Below are 19,886 nucleotides of genomic sequence, written 5' to 3'. Positions count from 1 at the left end.
TTTTTTTTTCTTCTCTTTTCGGTAAGCGAGAGCAACGCGAGTCATGACTCCACCACTCGAGACAAAGGCGATCCAAAACAAAATAGGAAACCTGTGTGCGTGCGTGCGCGTGTGTTTGTAGACGAATTGGCGAGCGAGCGCGCCGCACGCTGCATGTCACTCCGCCGCCTCCACCCATGGATTGCCACAGCGTGGTGGTGATCGGGCTGAGATGGGCACCGTGCCAAGGTGACTGAGGTGGCTCGCGGAGTGGCAATCAGCAATTATTCGCGTCAAGCGCGCGCATATAGAAACTGCGGGTGAGGTCACCGAGACGTAGCGACGGTTTTCTTCGACGGCGTAATGCACCGTACCACGAATGCTGAATTGAGAAGGCGTCGTCAAATGCGCGGCTTCCAGTGGCGAGAAGAAGCACTCAGAATAGCTGGAAAAGTGTTCTTGCGAGGAGGCCTTGTCTCGTCGCTACCACTGAAACCGGCGCGATGCGGCTGTTCTATAGACACACGTGTCAAATTCCGCCATGTTGTCAAATACGCCATCTAGTCAGCTCTGCACGATAGGCTTACAGGGTGGCTACGCCCTCTCATTGGGTCAAACCGTCAAAATGGCGGAATTCGGCAACGTGGTCACTGTAACGTAGCGGAATTTGAGTGTATCGAATGTCCTGGATTGGCTCATTCAGGAAGTTCTCGTCCACCAACCAGTGTACAAAATTGAGATGGTAGCTTAGGTTCTGTAAAAACTCGTATTGGACGGTTGCTAGGTTAAGTTTGTAATTACAGTTCAAAATAAAGGGAGGACTGATAGCAATTGCATTTAACTGCCCGACATCAACGTGCCTAGCAGCCGAATACCCTTAATGTCTTGTACCACAGCCGCATGCCATGCTGAACTGTTCGTGAGAGGACAAATACAAAAGGCAAACTGATAGACATATCCCTAACATACTAAATATACACATTATTCCTAAATACGTATGCCGATGCCTGCGGAGAATAACTGAACTTTCCTAATGTGCTAAGTCGGACATAGATGTGCCGTCGTTATGGAATGATGACAGTTCAATATGATGACAAATGACTTGATTCTATGGAGCCCAACTTTGGCACTCACCATGGTAGCTTAGTGACTATGGCGTGGCGCTGCTGAACCCGGGGTCGCGGGTTCGAACCAGGCCGGGGCGGCTGCATTTCGATGTGAATGAAACGCGCAAAAAAAAAGCTCGTGTACTTAGATTTAGGTGTTCGTTAAAGATGCCCAGGTGGTCAAAATTAATTCCCCCCCCCCCCCCCCCCACCCACTACGGCATGCCTCATAATCAGATCGTGGTTCTGGCGCGCTAAACCGCAGAATTTAAAAACTTTTTGGCACGTGTATGTACCAGATTTACACTATGGCCAATGAGTGACGCCGTAGAGGAGAGCTTCACGGTAGTGTTGAACTGGGCCATTCAAACATGCACATAAACTTAAATAGGCGTGCTTTCTGCATTCTACCTTCATCTCAATGCGACCATCGAAGTCGGGAATCGCATCAGCGACTCCGTGTTCAAATCCAGCGCGTCAAGGCACTGAGCCACTCTGCAGGTGTCACGGCCGTTCATACTATTTAGTCCGCAAACCTTCAACAGCGCACTCACGATGACATTTGTTTTTCGACGAATACAAAAAATGCGTGTCTTTTTAGTGGCGATCGTCATCGCCAGCTGGCCTTTCACTCTTGCCCTATAGAGCATAAAGTCGGCCACAAAAGCTTACAGGTCACGGGACTTGCAAGTAAGAAAGAAATCCGCGAGGCCCCCTTTGCACATAGCCTCGAATTCAGATTTTCAGTCTGTAGTGGTTTTTACGATCATCATAGTGATCCATTGTTCTTTCTTTCTCTCCTTGAGATGAATAAATTTGTTTGATTGAGTGATTGATTGATTGATTCATTTGTTAAATTAGAACCGCGAAGCTACAATGTTCGTGCGAATCATGTCCCGCAAATTTTTGTGGCCGACTGTGCACAGCCGCTGTTCGCTGAAAGACGCGCGTACGAGGCGCATCCTAAATGACTTCGTCCTTGCATAAGCCGCTGAAATCCGACCTGTCGAAAACCAGGAAAGAAAGGGCCATCGCGCAGGTAGTTTCCCGCGTGGGAGGGGCCTTCATGCAAAGCGCGCACGCGACTGTTGAAACCACGGTGCCGCTCGCTTACGTTTATTAATAGTAAGCTACGAAGCGGGCTATAAGCGTTTATGAAGGCGCATTACGGTAAACATTACCCTGGCGAAGAGTCATAAACAGAAAATGGTTCTACATCTAGCCAAGTGTGAAGGCGATAAGTGTGACTATGAGTAAAAATGCATTGGCGCTAAGCCCGACTATACTGCGATAGCGGACGAAAAACAAACAATACGGCTGGCCTTGCTTGCACATGACCGAGGAAAAGAAAACGGCCCGTAAAGGGGGCATCAAAAGGAAACACGAAGTGAAAACCTGAAACAAGCTTCTTCCTGCATGTCTATAAACATATTTTCCGCGTACTTCGCTCCAGCGCGAAACCTTTCGCCAGAAGACGAGCACTCGATCTACTGACCATACTAAGGCGTAGAAGACATCAGTACTAGAAAAAGGGACTATGGCTTCAGCCCCACGGTCACATTTAAGAGATCGATGTCACGTGGTGAAACACCCGTTAACGGGTGCCGTCTTGGAAAATCCCTATAGACGACAACACAGATTGCGAACACAGAGAAATCACGACCTTACGCAAGCGCCTTCAGTGACCGAGCGATAGCGTGATGTATTCTGCGGGCGCAGCGTTTTCTATCTGCAAATATCTTTATAACGAAACAAAGGCTCACCAAACCTACACCGCTTCCATCCACTTCGTTCTACGAAATACAACAGGATCGACACACTCACTCAGACACGCGCTCATTCATTACGTTCTACAGTGGAAAATGAGAGGCGACGTATATAGCAGACGGCTCCGGACATCTCTCATAGGAATTGACTGGCGGAAGCAAACCCGCAACCTCAGCAGGACGTTACAGTCGCTTTGTCAGCGTGGCGGAAGAGAGGTCGCGCGCAGGACGCCTGAGTGGACGCGTGAGTACGCAAACGGCTGCGCAAATCCGCAAACATGTATGCAATGTCCCCTGCCCGAAGGCACCTCGGGGAACGGCGAAGCGATCTGCAGCCGCCAGAAGATGAACTGTAGTCCGTGAATCATCCGGCAAAAGATTCGGGCGAAAGGTCACGTTGTCCGTGCCTTCCCCAAAATACCCGTCGTTGTGACGATTGAGCACCACAGAGGGAAGCTTACCTCGAGCCTCCACCCACGCTCGGCTTCTTGGCGACCACCTTCATTGAGGACTGTTCATCTTCGCCGGCCTTGCTCTCGCAAGCTTTCTCCGCCACCATATTTGGCGCCCAGGTCTGCTATTAGCACCTAAAGACGCCTCCTCGACTGGCTGCTTCGCTCTTGGCGGCCTGTCTTCCAGGCCGCGATCACGTGAGCTCCCGAAGAGCGCGTTGCATGCAAGCGACACGCAGCCAAGAGGCGACGTCGCCGGCTTGTCGCCGGTAGCGACAGTAAGACTGCAAGCCCTGTTCAGTGCTCGAAATGACATGGCGCATCTGCGGCAATCTAGGAAGCTGGCGCTTCCCGCCTTCGTCTCGCTATGCGCCGTGAACGCGCCGTCGAGGGAGTTTTTTAGATCTTCCTTCTTTCTGGTTTCTTGGCGACTTCTGCAGGGGCGCCCGAAAGGCTCTTTCTTATCTGCGCAAACGGCGGCGAGACGCTAAAAACTGAGAAAGCACTGATATGCTGTAAGGCACGCTGCCTCTGAGGATTACAGGCACGTCGCCGATCGAAACGCCCCGTCTGTCGGAGCGGAAGGCGTGTCTTTGACTCGCAAGTTCGCTCGTCACGCGCTGCTCGACGTGTGAATTGAATTCTGGGGTTTTACGTGCAAGAACCACGATTTGATCATGAGGCACGCCGTAGTGGGGGACTCCGGATAAATTTTTCCGCGTGCGCCCACTGGCCGGGACACGGGCGTTCTTGTATTTCGCCCCCACCGAAATGCGGCCGCCGCGGCTGGGATTTGATCCCGCGACCTCGACCATAGCCGCTAAGCCACCGCGGCGGATGCTCGACGTGTGTCGTAGTGGCGTAATGGCTTTTGCTATACGCTGTTAAGCCCGAGGGAGCGGTACAAATCCCGGACGGCGGCCGCATTTTGACGGGGCCAAATGCGAAAACGCCCGTGACTTGGGTGCACGTGCGTTAAAGAAACCCAGGTGGTCCAATTTAATCCGGAGGCGTGCCTCACAATGATATCACGGTTTTGGCGCGTAAAACCCCAAGATTTATTTTATTTAATTTTAATTCTTCTGTGTCATATGTCCTACGGGGCGTTAAAAAACAACGTATACTCCTCAGAGTCTGGTGTGCTCAAGAAAAGGGAAAAGGGTACAGATCTGCGAACTTAGCACGGTTATTGTGCAACCCCATAACCGTGTAACGGTTATGAGGTTGCCTGCGAAGAGTGACATCACGCGTGAAGGTTGTTACGAAACTGCCAGTCGCCTTCCTCCGTAATTACTTGCCATTATGCTAGGATGACGCCAAACCTTCCCTTGCCGCTGCGGTACCCTGCTTCGTTCCTTTTGTCACATGTGTGTTACGCAACTATTTCTGCTTTGACTCTCAACGATCTGCTGCTTTATGCAAGAATGCTTAATAGTCTTTTCAGTAACAAAAGTTGACGCGTATCATGCAACAGGTACGCGCATACCATGTGCTGAGCTATGCGCGTGATTACTATATATTTTCCTCGAAATCGTGGCTTTCAAACGATGGACATGAACTGATGCCACGAGCTCTACTGCGTCTAAGTGCGTAACTATATTTCCAAGGTGGCTTCAATGAACGTCTGAACAGTTATAACAAGGAACCATGGCGCACCGTATATGAACGATCGCGCAAGTCGTGGTCTTTCTGGCGTTCGCATTTAAGACGTGTTCCGATAGCACTTCAATTACGCGCTTTGTACGCGGTTGTCGTGGTGATGGATGCAAAATGTACAGCTATTCCCTTCCGTAGTCACTGCTGTTGTGAACTTGTGAGCGCGACTTGTTATTTCCAGTTCTGGCTGGCAGTATAGCAAAGAGAAAGACTATAGGACAGCACTTAGCATCGCTAGCTCTCGAAGTATGCTAATTTAAAGTCTCGACAGTTGCGCGTACGTGCGTCGCGGGCGACCTTGCACACTTTCATTTATCAAGTTGATGTTTCCATACGTCGTCTCTCTTACGAACTTGATTTCGTGCGCACTGTGACACGCTCGTGGACGCTGAACACACCTCAAGTTTTCTGTTATATACTGCCAAATAGGGTGAAGCCGGCCTACAATGCTATAAAGAAATGCGCAACCGATGTTTGGGATCGAACCTTTGTCTTCCAGCAAAGCAGCCGAATGCTCTCGCCATTAGGCCCAGACCGCACGCATGTTTCCGATCACCCCAACGTTGCTCTTTGGAACGTCTGGCGCGTCCGTCACGTGCCCTTTTCTCGCATTGCTCCCTCGTGGCAGCTATATATAGCGATTTGAGACGCTGTGTTAGACTGCGCTGACTCCGGGTTCAGCCTATACTTTTTAGGCCAGGCTATCATACCTTCAAAGTGGACGAACTTCGCCTATAATGGGTAAAACATCCTTCGCAGGTGTATGCCAATCTGAGCAACTGATACATCAAAGATAGTGAAGCGAGTTCTCACACCCTTAGGAAGTACTAAAGGTCTGTTAGCTAGCTCTTCTCAGTGATGGTTAATCACCGACGCCCCGCAGCCATACGGCCGCTTCGGGGCTCCCATGCAGACTCCGTTGCTGGCTACTCTTTGCAACTGCAGCCGCACAAATGCCTAGTCGGCCTCCAATGTGGAGCCGGTAAAATACGGCATGAGAAAAAATAAAACGCATTACTGGCTAAAGTATATTGCGCATGAAAGTTGTATATTCGAGTAAGGTGCACTGAAGGTAACTTTTACAGCGAAGCTGTTAGCCTCTAGTTGGTCGGCTTTTATCGTGTCCGCGTCCGTCAGCAAAAATGTGGGTCGATGCCGGCGACAGTGCAGTACCAGGAGCACAGTCTCGTACCGTAAGGCAGAGGCTTCAAGCAGTCAGCAAAGTCAAGCGAACAGTGCATACATTCTTTGGAATCACACGTACAACATACAGAGCAGCATACGTTTCAATAAAGAACAAGCACAAAACAATCATCCCAACCAGATAATTATAGTTCCTTGTAGTTCCTTATTGAATTAAATAAATGATAAATAAATGGCAATGAATGCGGATGAAAAAGATTCCTGGGGCCGCAACATTCATATGGGAACGGATTACCAGCGAAGCTGTTTGGGCTGCTGGCATGGGCTGTATGCATTATGAAATCAATACATTTTTTTTCATACGGCACCCGACTACGCCGACACAAGCGCCGCCGCGGTGACCGTACCTCCCATGCATCTGCCGCAACCGCTGCTGCAGCCGCGCCAGGCACCTCCGACGCGCGTGACGTTATAGCCACAGAAGCGCCGGCCACGTGCACAGGCGCCTTCGCCACTCTTTCCCCCTCTTCCCTACCCATACCATTGTTGCGCCAGCGACCCACTCTTTACCCTATCCCATAAACCGTATCCCTGCGACGGCACCCTCGCCACCACTCTTACCCCTCTCCCCTGCGTCTCCATTGATGCAGTGCCGTCGCCATATCTTCCCCTCCTCTCTACGTCTTTATTGCGCAAGGACCGTCGCCACACTCTTACCACCTCCCTGCCCGTCTCCATTGAGCAGGCCGTCGCCATACCTTCCCCCTCATCTCTACCCGTCTTTATTGCTTCAGTCCGTCGCCACACTCTTAACCCCTCTCCCTGCCGCTCCATTGATGCCAGTGCCGTCGCCATACTCTTCCCCCTCCTCTCTACCCGTCTTTATTGCTGCAGTACCGTCGCCACACTCTTACCCCCTCTCCCCTGCCCGTCTCCATTGATGCAGTGCCGTCGCCATACTCTTCCCCCTCCTCTCTACCCGTCTTTATTGCTGCAGTACCGTCGCCACACTCTTACCCCCCTCTCCCCTGCCCGTCTCCATTGATGCAGTGCCGTCGCCATACTCTTCCCCCTCCTCTCTACCCGTCTTTATTGCTGCAGTACCGTCGCCACACTCTTACCCCCTCTCCCCTGCCCGTCTCCATTGATGCAGTGCCGTCGCCATACTCTTCCCCCTCCTCTCTACCCGTCTTTATTGCTGCAGTACCGTCGCCACACTCTTACCCCCTCTCCCCTGCCCGTCTCCATTGATGCAGTGCCGTCGCCATACTCTTCCCCCTCTTCCCTACCCGTCTTATTGCTGCAGTACCGTCGCCACACTCTTACCCCCTCTCCCCTGCCCGTCTCCCTTGCTGCGGCACCCTCGCCACACTCTTACCCCCTCTGCCCCTACCCGTCTCCATTGCTGCAGTGCCGTCGTCACTCTTTCCCCCCTGTCCCCCTACCCAGCTCCATTGTTGCAGCGCCGTCGCCACACTCTTTACCACCTCTCCCTACCCGTATCCCTTGCTGCGGCACCCTCGCCACACTCTTACCCCCTCTGCCCCTACCGTCTCCATTGCTGCAGTGCCGTCGTCACTCTTTCCCCTGTCCCCTACCCAGCTCCATTGTGCAGCGCCGTCGCCACACACTTTACCCCTCTCCCCTACCCGTATCCCTTGCTGCGGCACCCTCGCCACACTCTTACCCCCTCTGCCCCTACCCGTCTCCATTGCTGCAGTGCCGTCGTCACTCTTTCCCCCTGTCCCCTACCCAGCTCCATTGTTGCAGCGCCGTCGCCACACTCTTACACCTCTCCCCTACCCGATCCCTTGCTGCGGCACCCTCGCCACACTCTTACCCCCTCTGCCCCTACCCGTCTCCATTGCTGCAGTGCCGTCGTCACTCTTTCCCCCTGTCCCCTACCCAGCTCCATTGTTGCAGCGCCGTCGCCACACTCTTTACACCTCTCCCCTACCCGTATCCCTTGCTGCGGCACCCTCGCCACACTCTTACCCCCTCTGCCCCTACCCGTCTCCATTGCTGCAGTGCCGTCGTCACTCTTTCCCCCTGTCCCCTACCCAGCTCCATTGTTGCAGCGCCGTCGCCACACTCTTTACACCTCTCCCCTACCCGTATCCCTTGCTGCGGCACCCTCGCCACACTCTTACCCCCTCTGCCCCTACCTGTCTCCATTGCTGCAGTGCCGTCGTCACTCTTTCCCCCTGTCCCCTACCCAGCTCCATTGTTGCAGCGCCGTCGCCACACTCTTTACACCTCTCCCCTACCCATCTTCATTCCAGCAGCGCCGGCACCTCCGACGCGCGTGACGTTATAACGACACAGCGCAGGCCACGTGCACGGGCACCGTTGCTACTCTTTCCCCCTCTCCCCTCCGGTCTCCATTGCTGCAGCACTGTCGCCACACTCCTTCCCCCTCTCCCCTACCCATCTGCATTGCTACAGCACCGTCGCCAATCTCCCCCTCTCCCCTACCCATGTTGATTCCAGCAGCGCCGGCACCAAGAGTGTGGCGCCGGCACCTCGGACGCGCGTGACGTTATAACCACAGAAGCGCAGGCCACGTGCACAGGCGCCGTCGCCACCCCCCTTCCCCCTCTCCCCCTACTCATCTCCATTGCTGCAGCGATGTCGCCACTCTCTTTCCCCCTCTCCCCACGGACGGGCGTGACGTTTTAACCACAGAAGCGCAGGCCACATGCACAATCGTCTCCATTCCTGCCCACGAAACCGACGCAAGCCGCCCAGGGTACCCCCTTCCTCCTTGGGAGCGCATGCGGGGGATGCATACGGTGCTAGAGGTAAACAGCTTCACTGTAAGAACTGGCCGCAGATGGGATACGAACCCACGTCTTCGCATTACCAATTGAGCTACCGCGGCACCGTTTTCCCCATCCACATTCTGGGGTATTTATGTTTATCTACTAGAACTAGCCCCCGGGAGTGTTAGCCAGCGCCACCACTGACGGCCTTGGCTGCGGATGTGAACATCCTTTCTGCCGCAGGTGTCACGTCTACGTGAACATTTAGGACACTAAACCGACACATGATACCGAAATGTATTAAAGCTTCACTCGATATGTAATGAGCGAGAAGAAAGGAAACTGAGGGGCCTGATTTCTTATTTGTTTGATGGTTTCTTATGATATGGCTATATATAGTCCAACTGACGGTGGTCTATTTCGCTCCTCAAAAAGGCAGGACGTGTTTCAAGCGAGCTCCTGAACAACGCTTTGTAATGCCATAAAAGCGGTTTAAATTATTGATCCGGGACCTTAAAGAGGTGCGACGTAATGCTCACGCATTTCTCTCGCATTTACCGCTAAACTGCCACTGAATTTGCAGGTACAAATTGGAATCAGCTAACGCAAGACAGGGGTAACTGGAGATCGCAGGGAGAGGCCTTCGTCCTGCAGTGGACACACGAGAAGGCGCGTGTGAAACGGTGGTGTTGATGAGAAGCGCTTCCCGTGGGCAGCGCGTGCGAAGGGACACACCTGTAGGGCTGCACTGCCGATCCGGGCAGAATTGCATGTGTAGCGTGCGTTGGAAAATGTGACCCGACTATTACTAACTGAATGAACAAGCGTGGTGTGAGCACGCACAAACAAACACGAATAGATCACACTGAATGACTGCAGACAACGACTGTCAAAACGCTGGCAGCAAGCATACGCCATAGCGGGCGAAGGTACGTGCGGTCTATCGCTTGAACGGAAACTGAGCGGCGAATGCACGGCGCATAAAGGTCAGAGCCGTGTGGAGATGAGAGACGGTGCTGGCGAGCGACGAGAGCGGTTGTTGGCTATCCTGCACGTTGCGAGACCTAAGCCATACGTCACTGGCCCCTGTGGTCCGTCGTAGCAAGCACAGGGTCGGCGCTCTCGCCGCCGGGGGAGGGGGTTAGTGCCACAAGACAGTGAAGTGCCACTGTCGGTCGGACGAAGACGACGGCGACGAAGTGGCCAGAGGCGCGCGACAGCCTTGATTCCGTCGCCGCTGCTTGTGGCTGGTGTAACCTTGTATAGTTATAATTTCGAAATAAACGTTATTCCCGTAACAATATATATATATATATATATATATATATATATATATATATATATTATACAAGGCGCTATACAAGCAATCTGACAACACTGGAGCACCGAAAGGGTACGACATCATTTGTTCTCGCTTTGCCGCATATACAAGTACACGCCAGCTGTGAGCTATACATCACTATTCCTGTATGTATGAAGAACGGTAAGACAAGTTTGTTTCTCGATTCGATGAACAGTAGCCCTCTTATGCACTCTCGACATTTATGTAACCGAGGCTCAAGCGTCGCGGCTTAGACTCGCGTATTTGTCAAAGCTTAAATCTATTATGGCTGAACAAATTATGAGCAGTAGGAAAGTTTATTTACTGCATAGTACACTGGGTTTAACGTCCAAAGCAACTCTTGGGCTATGAGAGACGCCGTATAATGGAGGTCTCCGGATCAATTTTGACTAGCTCAGTACACGAGCACTTTACTTTTTAAATGTTCTTTTCTTTTTTTTGCATTACGCTGCTATCGGAACTTGGCCGCCGCGGCCGCGAATTGCGACCGCGACATCAGCAGCAGAACGCCATCGCCACAAAAAGTTTCCCATGCAAACCTGCAAAAGCAGCTTTAGCCATAATTGCAGTTCATTCTGCTGCGCGTGATCCTGTGCTGTGATAGTGTGCAGTGATCGTAGCCGGTTGTGATCTGTGTCTGTACCCCCTCACTCTCCCTCTCTACTGTCTTCTTACCACCTCTATGCCATCTTCTCTCTCCGCTACGTCCCCCACCTCCTCCATTTACCAGTGTAGGGTAGCAAACCGGATTTTCTGTTCTAGCTGACCTCCCTGCGCCTTTCTCCTTTTCTTTGCTTTTTCCCTACCCCGTACTCAACCGGCCTGTATGATGATGAGCGTCCGTGAACACATACACGAGTCTTAGATGTCGGCTAAGACCTTCATAACGATTATGCGTCAGTGCTGGGAAGCGGTGAGTCAGGCCGCCTAACGCATGTAATCGCAATATCCGAGCGGCACTCGACGGCGGGCTTCCGACGACGCTCTTGAAGCACGACAGGCGACAGCGTGGCAGAAGAAGACGCGTGCTAACACGCATCCTGTTGAACAAGTGGGCTCCGCGGCGCCCCAAGATAACAGGCGGACGGAAGGAGACTGTGGAAACGGCGCCGGCGGAGTGGCAGCGAAGCTCTTCCGAGCGAGAACTATAGGTCGTTGCGCGTCGCCTATATTCGGCGCAGAATGACGCGCGCGAACCTAGAACCTTTGACGGTATACGGGGAACGTCTTCCGCGCAATCCCTGAACATTGACAGGATGTTGCTGTGGCCAGCTGCTGAGGCAAATGGCATTGCCACAAGAGACCACGTTACAACAACCCTCTTAGTGGCGCGTTATTTTAGTTTTTGTCACCTTATAGTACTGTGCTAATTGCCACAAGCTGATGCACTAAGTGTCATTGTTGTTGTTCTTAATATTGTTTGTGTATACTTGATCATACGCACTGCTGTGTTTTTATTGTTGTACAGCATTTCTCATGGGAATGGCCGACAACGCTCTTTGCAATGCCTGTCTTTGCGAGGAGACGCTAGAACACATTCTATGCGACTGTCCTGAATATAATGTTCCGAGACAGTCCCTTTGCGTCCGCTCTAGCGCACCTTGACAATAGACCAATGTCAGTTGAAACGATTCTCACATGCAGTCGATAGAAGACATCGCAGCTGAAGGCGACGACGGACTACTTAGGTTTTTGAACGAAACGAGCTTGGACAAGCGGCTGTGACAGTGATGTCACGTACCACGCAGGAGTGACGGACTGTGACTGACGGTGTGTGTGCTGTGCTACCTGCTCTCTCTCTCTCTCCTCTCTATCTTTCATTCTCCCCCATCCCGCTCCCATGTGTAGGGTAGCAAACCGGTTCTCCTAAACTGGTTAACCTCCCTGCCTTTCCTTCTCCACTCTTTCCTTCCTTGTTGTATAGCATGTAATACGTTATTGTTCTCACTCCTATGTTGGCCCTGCAAAAGGGCTGATAGTATATTCAAATAAAAAAAAATAAGGCATGAAAACAGAAACAGTTTGTCTTTGGCTGCTAAATTTAAATAACATTCTGTAGTTTTACGAGCCAAAACCACGATCTGATTATGAGGCACGTCGTAGTGGGGGACTTCGGAATATTCTGGTTTTCTTGGCAGCTTGTGTTTTCTGCGTTTGGCTGCGGTTCTAGTACACTCTAATTGTAGCTAGAATACAATGGGTCGTGAGCAAAAGAGATCTGGATGTTCCTTTGCGCGAAGTTACGCGGCCACATTAACAAACAAGTCGGGATGATTAACTCGTTCGTTCCGTGTTCATAATTTTATCGGAAGCAAGGAAACACGGTCACCGTTCGGTATTAATACAAAATTCTGACTATACCGCCAACGTTCACAGCAAAGACCAAACTGAAAACAGCCGGCTAGCTATGTACAGGCGCGCTTACCGCAATAACTGCGCGTTGGCTCGGCGATTTCACTAGCAAATCTCGGAGAACGCTCCTATTCACAGCCCAGCGTTTACTATATTAAGTCACCACCCGTAGAAGAAAAATGAATTGTTCAAAGGATCGCATCTTTTTACCATGACTTATTCAATCGAACAATTGATTAATTATAGTACCTGCAGATTCAGTTGACGCACCTTTAACCGATGCTGCAGAGCATAATGAAGAGCCTTCCTGCCTGTGCTCGTGGATATGCTATAGGACAGGCTAGGTACAGGCTAGGAGCAACAGTGTTAGAGGTGAGTGCGACACTGCATTCGCCACATATTAGAACTCCAGTTTTCTGGAGAGGAGGTGGTGGTGGGGTAGGGCGGGGAAGCACCACGCCTCAACATCCGGGAGTGCGCAGTAGCCGAACGGTTATGAACCTTTTCAAGAAGAGCTCGCGACCCAACAATGCGGGGCCGACCAAGCCATGCCTTTGACCGCACGCGACAAGCAATGCAAGCGTCCTGCAGGCTATTTTATCAGACGAGTATTTATTTTGATGACGCGCAGCATAGCGTTTACGAAACTGCGCATCGCCATAGTGATCCATAAAACATAAATCATGCGGGACAACGCCACAACCTGGTGGATGGAATGCAGAAGCACGTGTCAGCGCACTCGGCGTTATGCATTAAAGGTCTACAATTCTCTCCGTGCTTATTGCGGTCCCCGCGAGATGGCAGCTTCGTACACCACTGCAGAGCCCCGCGGTTACATATGGAATCGACTACAGACGACATCAATTGAAACACAATCATGCCTCTTTCTTAGGCATTATTGGGCAGTAATTGCATGTCTTAATTACGGCAAGTGTCCCCTGATTTTGTGTCTTACCGTACCGATGTAAGCCCAGCGTTAAGGATAATTTGTGGACGTGTTCTCGAACGGTCACCTCCGGCGATGTCACTTTCAGTGCGCCCTGATTGGTTGGTTGAGGAAAACCGGATGAGATGATTGGATGGTTGAGCACTACCTCACGCAAAAGTGACCATCCGAGAATACGTCCCCTATAGGTATAAGAAGTGTCGCCTACACGTTTCTATTTAGTCACAGCGTGACGAAGTAAACTTGACACTGAGTCGTACGATACAACCACAAAACATTCGTGTCTAGAGTCCAGTTTTTTTTTTTTTTTCAAAATAGCAGCTTGATCTATCGGTTACGCGTGACTTACTCAGTGTCCAACTTCCTCGAGCTCCTGGATGGTTTCTCGTATTTCGAGCGGGTATACGACTCCTGATCCGGTGAGGAGGACCTGGGAAAAGAAAAGTCACAAGAGAGATGTTGGGAATTACACAATTTTAAAAATTCCCCATGCCCCAAAAACGAAAGAGAGAAGGTAAAAAGGTTACCGCAACTGGCTAAAAGAATAGCATAAGAACATAGTTTCTTATTGCGCTCACTTTACTCATTATTAAGTAGCAACGGATACCCACAATAAGCGATGCATTTCCTAAGTGTCATTAACTTCATGAATAAGAAGGTTTTTTTTCTCAATTAACATTTTTTTCTTTTCTTTTTGTTAGGAAGCCTTCCAGTGAGAGTGCTATGTGGGGCGCCATACTACACCTAAATAAATAAATAAATAAATAAATAAATAAATAAATAAATAAATAAATAAATAATAGAAGTGTTATTTATGCACGAGATATTGAAGTGAAGGAATTGAGGCTCGCCCCATTGTGAAAATTAAGGTCAAAGTTTCATCATTTCAATTTCCCGGCAGAACACTGACGCTGGTACGTCAGTGTGACGTCACGGATTTCAATTTCCTTTCTCGTATTAGGGCCGTTGTGACTCAGTAAAAGTTATTAAATCTTGTTATGTTCAGTGTTTGGCTCTATTAGAATACAGTGCAGTGCAGCTTTGCCGATAAAACATGAAATAATTTCGAGCAGACGCAGTCGAAACACATGACGTCACGGCCACCTGGTGCGAGAACTACGAGGCACCATCTCCACAAGTCTTTCGTTCTGGCACTTAAAGAGCACTTTCTCACGGTAAGTGCTACTTTCTTGAGTAATTTACTCGGGTAATTGAATAATGCAGCCTAAATAATTTTTCTCCTGAGAGTCTATTTAAGCTTGTCTTAAGGCTTATGTCGGCAACAGGCGGCTGTGTAGCTAGATTTTGACTGCGTAGGAATAGCACACGAATTAGAGATCAGCAAGACGACGACGGTGACGACGATCGTATGGCAGCGACGGCATGTTCTGAGGCAACAACAACAACAACAACAACAACAACAACAACAACAACAACAACAACAACAACAACACAACAACAACAACAACAACAACAACAACAACATTTCTATTCCAGCCGTGAGACGCGAGTTTACATGTCCACCGTTGAGTTCAGCATATAGTCACTGGACGGGCATAAATAAGCGACAGAAACGCGGATTGTGGTGTCTTCTGCAACCTAAATCTAAACGATCGTATTCGTGCGTACCTATAAGTCTATGTCGTGTGCTTTGACACGCCATTTGGGCTCCGGCGAAGAAACGTTAAAACCTGTTCGACCAGTGCCGATCATGAAGGCGGTGCAATGTCCTACACCTTCTACGTAGTGTTAGCTGCTACGAATGAAGGACTCTAGGGAATGTGGGCCGATACTGAAGGTGGCTCTAACGTAATGTGTGAACGCGCTCACTGTCACAAGGGAAGAATGCGAGAAGCTGGCACATGACACCCCTGCCGAACGTCTCAAAGGCACGACAGACGTATGCGTGCGATCGTGGCCTAAAAGACAACAAAGAAAGAAAGAAAAATCAGGTAGGCTGTATCGGGAACGCAGTCGCTGTGGTGTACGTAGAACGTCTTGTGCCTGATGCCGAGGGTGCTTATAGGGTACAGAAATGGACGTAACCAAGTACGCAAGTGACATTTATTAGCGCATTATACTAAAGCTTGCACGCTTAACTTAATACAGCTTATGAACATCCACTTTCACAGGGTGGAATAGAGGCGGACTTTTTTTTTTTTTTTTTGAAATAGTAGAAACTTACCGTACCGTACACCTTGAACTTTAATTTATCCAGTTTGCCCGCAATCGCTGTTGTCTCTAGTAGTGGCGTTTCCTTGCCTTCTTACGTTGCCTTTTCCCTTTCCCGCCCTCCCCCCTTGTATGCGAATTGGGAGCGCAGAGTGGCAAGGCTGTTATTCACTCGTTTCGCGACTGCGTCGGTTCTACTCATTCTCTGCCTCCTCTCCCTATAGGCTCTCTACCATTCTATCTACCTCCTCTCTGGACTATTGGGCGATAGTAAAAAAAGGTAGGCGCTGCAGCTTATGCAACGGCTCCTGCCATGTATATACACGCTTTGAAGATCTTTCCGACGCGGCGTGCAAGTCAGCGACAGCAGCAACAGCATCAGTAGCGTAAAAGTCGACGGAAGATGCAAAGAAATCTTCGCCTTAAAAAGAGGAAAGGGACCAAATGAAAAGAGAAAACAATTTTAAGTTGTGCTGCCTTATCATGGAATACATCAAATGAGAACTCTCCAGCTCTCCCAACTTCCCCTGAGAGTACAGGACACCATGTTCTTGAGAACGGCAAGACATCTCGTACCCATGTGAGAGGCCGAAAAGATTAGAAAGGCAGAAATGCCATGCTGAAGAGGCAAAGGACAACACATTCCCGCGAGAGCGCCTTTCGCGTTCGGACCACGCGCACGTCTAGTCGCAGCTACACGAACCATATATTCGAGAGTTTTAGATTAGGGGGCCCCAACGCTTGCGTCCCTCTAAGAGATCTAAAACTCTCTATTATGAACTGTTCAAACCGCGCGCGCGCGTAAGGAACAGCGAACGCTGCACGGCAGACGCGCACGCGAACCCCACGAGTCCACGAAGGCGCGGCCCATCCTGCTGCAGCGGCAGCTGCGAAGCCCCGGCGCGCGCGCGCCGCTCGACAGACCGCGCCGAGCGACAACTCCACCCACGACGCGGCGGCAGCAACAAGCGTGCAGCAAAGGAAAAGAACGCCCAGCCGGGCCAGCACGCGCGACGAGCCAGCGCGCCAAGCCAGGCACACCGCCGGAGCTTTCCCTTTCCCGAGAGCGCGAGCGGAGGAAGGCAGCGACGGGCAGAGCGCGCGACAAGGCCCGAAGGTTCACCCGTGCAGCCGACGAGCGACGGCATCGACCGGACAGCGGCGGAGGCCGGAGGGGTGCCTCCGCCGCCAAGACATGGAAGCGGTTTGACGAAGCCAACTGAAGCAGAATTTCGCTTCCTCCGTTTGCGCACTCTTCTGCCGGCGATTAAAACAAGCTCGAAGTGTACGCGACGACTTCGACTACGAGAGGTCGTGAAGACGCGTACGGCACTGAGACGACAGCTGTGGAGGCGACTCCCACGAGGCGTCGCGGCTGGGGGATAAAGCGAAACGCTTCGCATTCGACTCTGCTACACGCGCGCGCATGCCGCCGAGTCCCGCTGGCAATCAGGTTATACACGTCCAAGTCGCTCACTCACCGGTCGTCCATGGCGTCCGAGTCGACTTGGTGTCCATTGCTTCGCAGGCTCAATCGCGCCGTCTTGCTTGCGGACGACGTGTGCGCCATGTTGGGTTCTGCTGGAGGAGAGGTCTAGTTCTCGCGGCGCCCGCTAGGGTCGACCCCGGCGGCGGCGGTCGTGCGCCCCCTCGCTTGAGGACGCCGTCCCCCCTCTCCCCTCGGTGGCGGGGACGTCCGTTGAGCAGCGGCGGCTTCAATGTCACGCACCGGGGCCCCCTTCTTCCCCACAGGAGGCAGCTGCACGTCGCCACACCCGGGGACCGTCTGGCCAACACCTGTGGCTCGCGGGAAGCGGCCGGTGCTCGTTGGCGATGGGTGCGGTGGTCGGGGCTGGACGACGCCATCTTGCGACAACACGCCGGCTTGCCTCCGCCGCCAGCTCTTCTCGCGCTCCCTACTACGGGTCCGCGGGGGCTTCGCTCAAACAACACACCGGCGCGCCGCGCGCGTGCGCTCGCTTGCCGCCGCCGCTGCTACGTGGACGTCGGCGGGTTGGGCGCGGCGGGGTAGCTTTTCTTCTTCGCTCCGACGCTCGGTCCTGTGGGACGCGCTTCGGTTGAAAGATGGCGGGACGCGGGCGTCCGTCGGAAAAGCCGCTGAAGGGGCTCGATGAATGAAGCCGCCGCGGGGTGCCTCTTGCCTTTCCGATAACGTATTAAAGATTCGCGCTGGCCGCTGCGGCGAAGTTCGTCGCGCCTCAGCGGACGAGCTGTGGGGCGGAGGAACGAACGCCGCTGTGTCCGCTGCGCCTGCTTATAGAATCGGAAGCGAAGTTTTCCTGAGTGAAAGCCCAATGTGTTGAGTCGATTGGGTGGAAAAACGCCGAATTGCATTTTCATGTGTCTTCCTCAGTATCCACTTTTGTTGAAGCACGCACTGCTAAGACCTGCAGTGTTGGAGTCTTCATTCCAAAAATTCCATTTTCTTTCATGTGATGCGACCAATTGCAAGAACTTCCCGATTTGCCATCTGTGATTCGGTCCCTTCTTGCAGGCTCGTCAACGCGCAAAAAGCATCTTCAACTAGACAGAGGTGTCCTTCTCAAAGAAAAAAAAATAATTGATAAAAATGCATAGACATGTTTTCTAAACAATGTTTTAATTTACTTTGAAGTCACGTTGCCGTAATAGGTACTAAGTCCTGCCTCTAGGTGAGTTAAAACTCCGAGCACTAATGGGTCGAAAGAAAAGAGCGTCAGGCCAGATACGTGGCATGAATTCCCCAATTCTTGCCGACACATCAGCGTTATAAAAAGAGTGCGAAAATAAATAAAAGACTTCTCCTGGCAACGGACCTGGCTGCGAAGGATCCCAGCCCGCTAATAGCGCTCCCCGCGGTCCCCTTTCATGCATATAGTATGCTTCTCTCGTTGCTTCCAGTGCTTGAAGCGTCCTGCCTTGAGATTATTGAACTTGAGAAGCAAACTCTTTAGTGCTTTGCAAAGTGTTAATATGACGGGGGCCGCCAACTTGCTAAGGTTTCCAATTTTACACCAAGTCGGTGTGAATCGAACCAGAGGCGCCTCCTATAGCTACTGAATGAAGGAATTGAATTTGCAATGACTGAACAAATTAACAACGTTTTTGGCGGCACAAAGAAGTGGACACGTAAGTACATATTGATCTACAGACCTAGTCCGCTGGCCCAGCTTACTGCAGGGAAGCACCTTGAATCATCCCGCAAAGAACGTAACAGCGAAAGAGTACGCGTCCCCATGTCTTCGCAGCCTTGCGTTCTCTTAGTTTTTTACATATGACTTAAAGTTTTGGGGAAGACCTGGGACGTCGATCAATTATGGCAATCTGGCTGGCTAACTCGGCTTCAGAAGGACAGATATTTTGTGAACAAAGAAAGGAAGGGGAAATAACGGGATGAATGCGCTGACGGAGCAGTTAACGTACACGGTGAATGTAGCTTCTCTCCACAGCCGCTCATCTAGACTGCTTCTCTTAGAAAGTCCATGGTGGCTCTTATCACTTGACAAGCGCGTCATCGGGATGGCCGCTGGCCAAAGATGACTACTTCGGAAAGCGGTAGAGAGAAAGATCCAAGAACAGCAGATAAGCTAGACAGACGTGAACATGCAGATTTCTAACCGGCATGGTGAAATGGAGGAAAAAGGGTTAGAATCACAAGAGGAAGAGAAAGGAAGAGAACGATACACATGATTGAAAATACGAAAATTTGAGAGAGAAAGAGAGAGAAAAACGAGAAGGGAAAGGTAGGGAGGTTAACCAAGAAGTGCCCAGTTGGCTACCCTACGCTTGGGGAGAGGGAAAGGGGAAGAAAAATAATAGGGTCAGTAATTCATGGAGTCATTCGCAGAGGAAAGTGCACTGTCACAAGCGCTCATACAGTCCAGTCGCCTTCAAGAAGTGCAGAAGGGCTTTTGTGGCCTTTCACATGCAAGAATGCATAGGCCATGGTCACAGGATCTTTTACACTTCAAATTTTCGACATTAAACTTATTTTTGGAAGTTGGCGAAGTGCTTGAAACGAAAATTTGAAGTGTTAAAAGGACACTAAAGGGGGAAAAATTTCACCTGTACCCGTTAATTACGCTTCTACACTAACGAAAACGCCACTCTTACGGCGAGAAGAGGCCTGTTGGTAAGCCAGAAAAGGCGCAATAAGAAAACGCGGGGGGCGCCGCCACCTTGAATTTCCCGCGCCAGATCACCGTGACAT

At 51.2% G+C, this 19,886-nt stretch overlaps 1 protein-coding gene across 2 annotated transcripts in view; it reads right to left on the bottom strand.

Annotated features, from left to right (window-relative positions):
* The window catches only part of LOC119450134 (uncharacterized), a 41,110-nt gene extending 23,572 nt beyond the window's left edge, over nt 1-17,538 (bottom strand). Inside the window, exons 1-2 of one of the 2 annotated variants that reach the window (XM_037713500.2) lie at nt 17,158-17,538; nt 13,854-13,934 (exon numbers count right to left, since the gene is read on the bottom strand). In XM_037713500.2, coding sequence (XP_037569428.1) covers nt 13,854-13,934; nt 17,158-17,246 — 170 coding nt within the window. In that variant the 5' untranslated portion in view covers nt 17,247-17,538. Of the gene's footprint in view, nt 1-3,312; nt 3,627-13,853; nt 13,935-17,157 lie in introns of those variants that run through there. The other variant, XM_049665649.1, reaches the window with a different exon arrangement.
* Nucleotides 17,539-19,886: the final 2,348 nt, after the last annotated feature.

This window comes from Dermacentor silvarum, chromosome 4 (assembly GCF_013339745.2).
Source record: "Dermacentor silvarum isolate Dsil-2018 chromosome 4, BIME_Dsil_1.4, whole genome shotgun sequence".
NCBI classification, from domain to species: Eukaryota; Metazoa; Arthropoda; class Arachnida; order Ixodida; family Ixodidae; genus Dermacentor; species Dermacentor silvarum.
The sequence above is the reverse complement of the archived record's forward strand: the minus strand, read 5'-3'. Positions and strand labels throughout refer to the sequence as shown.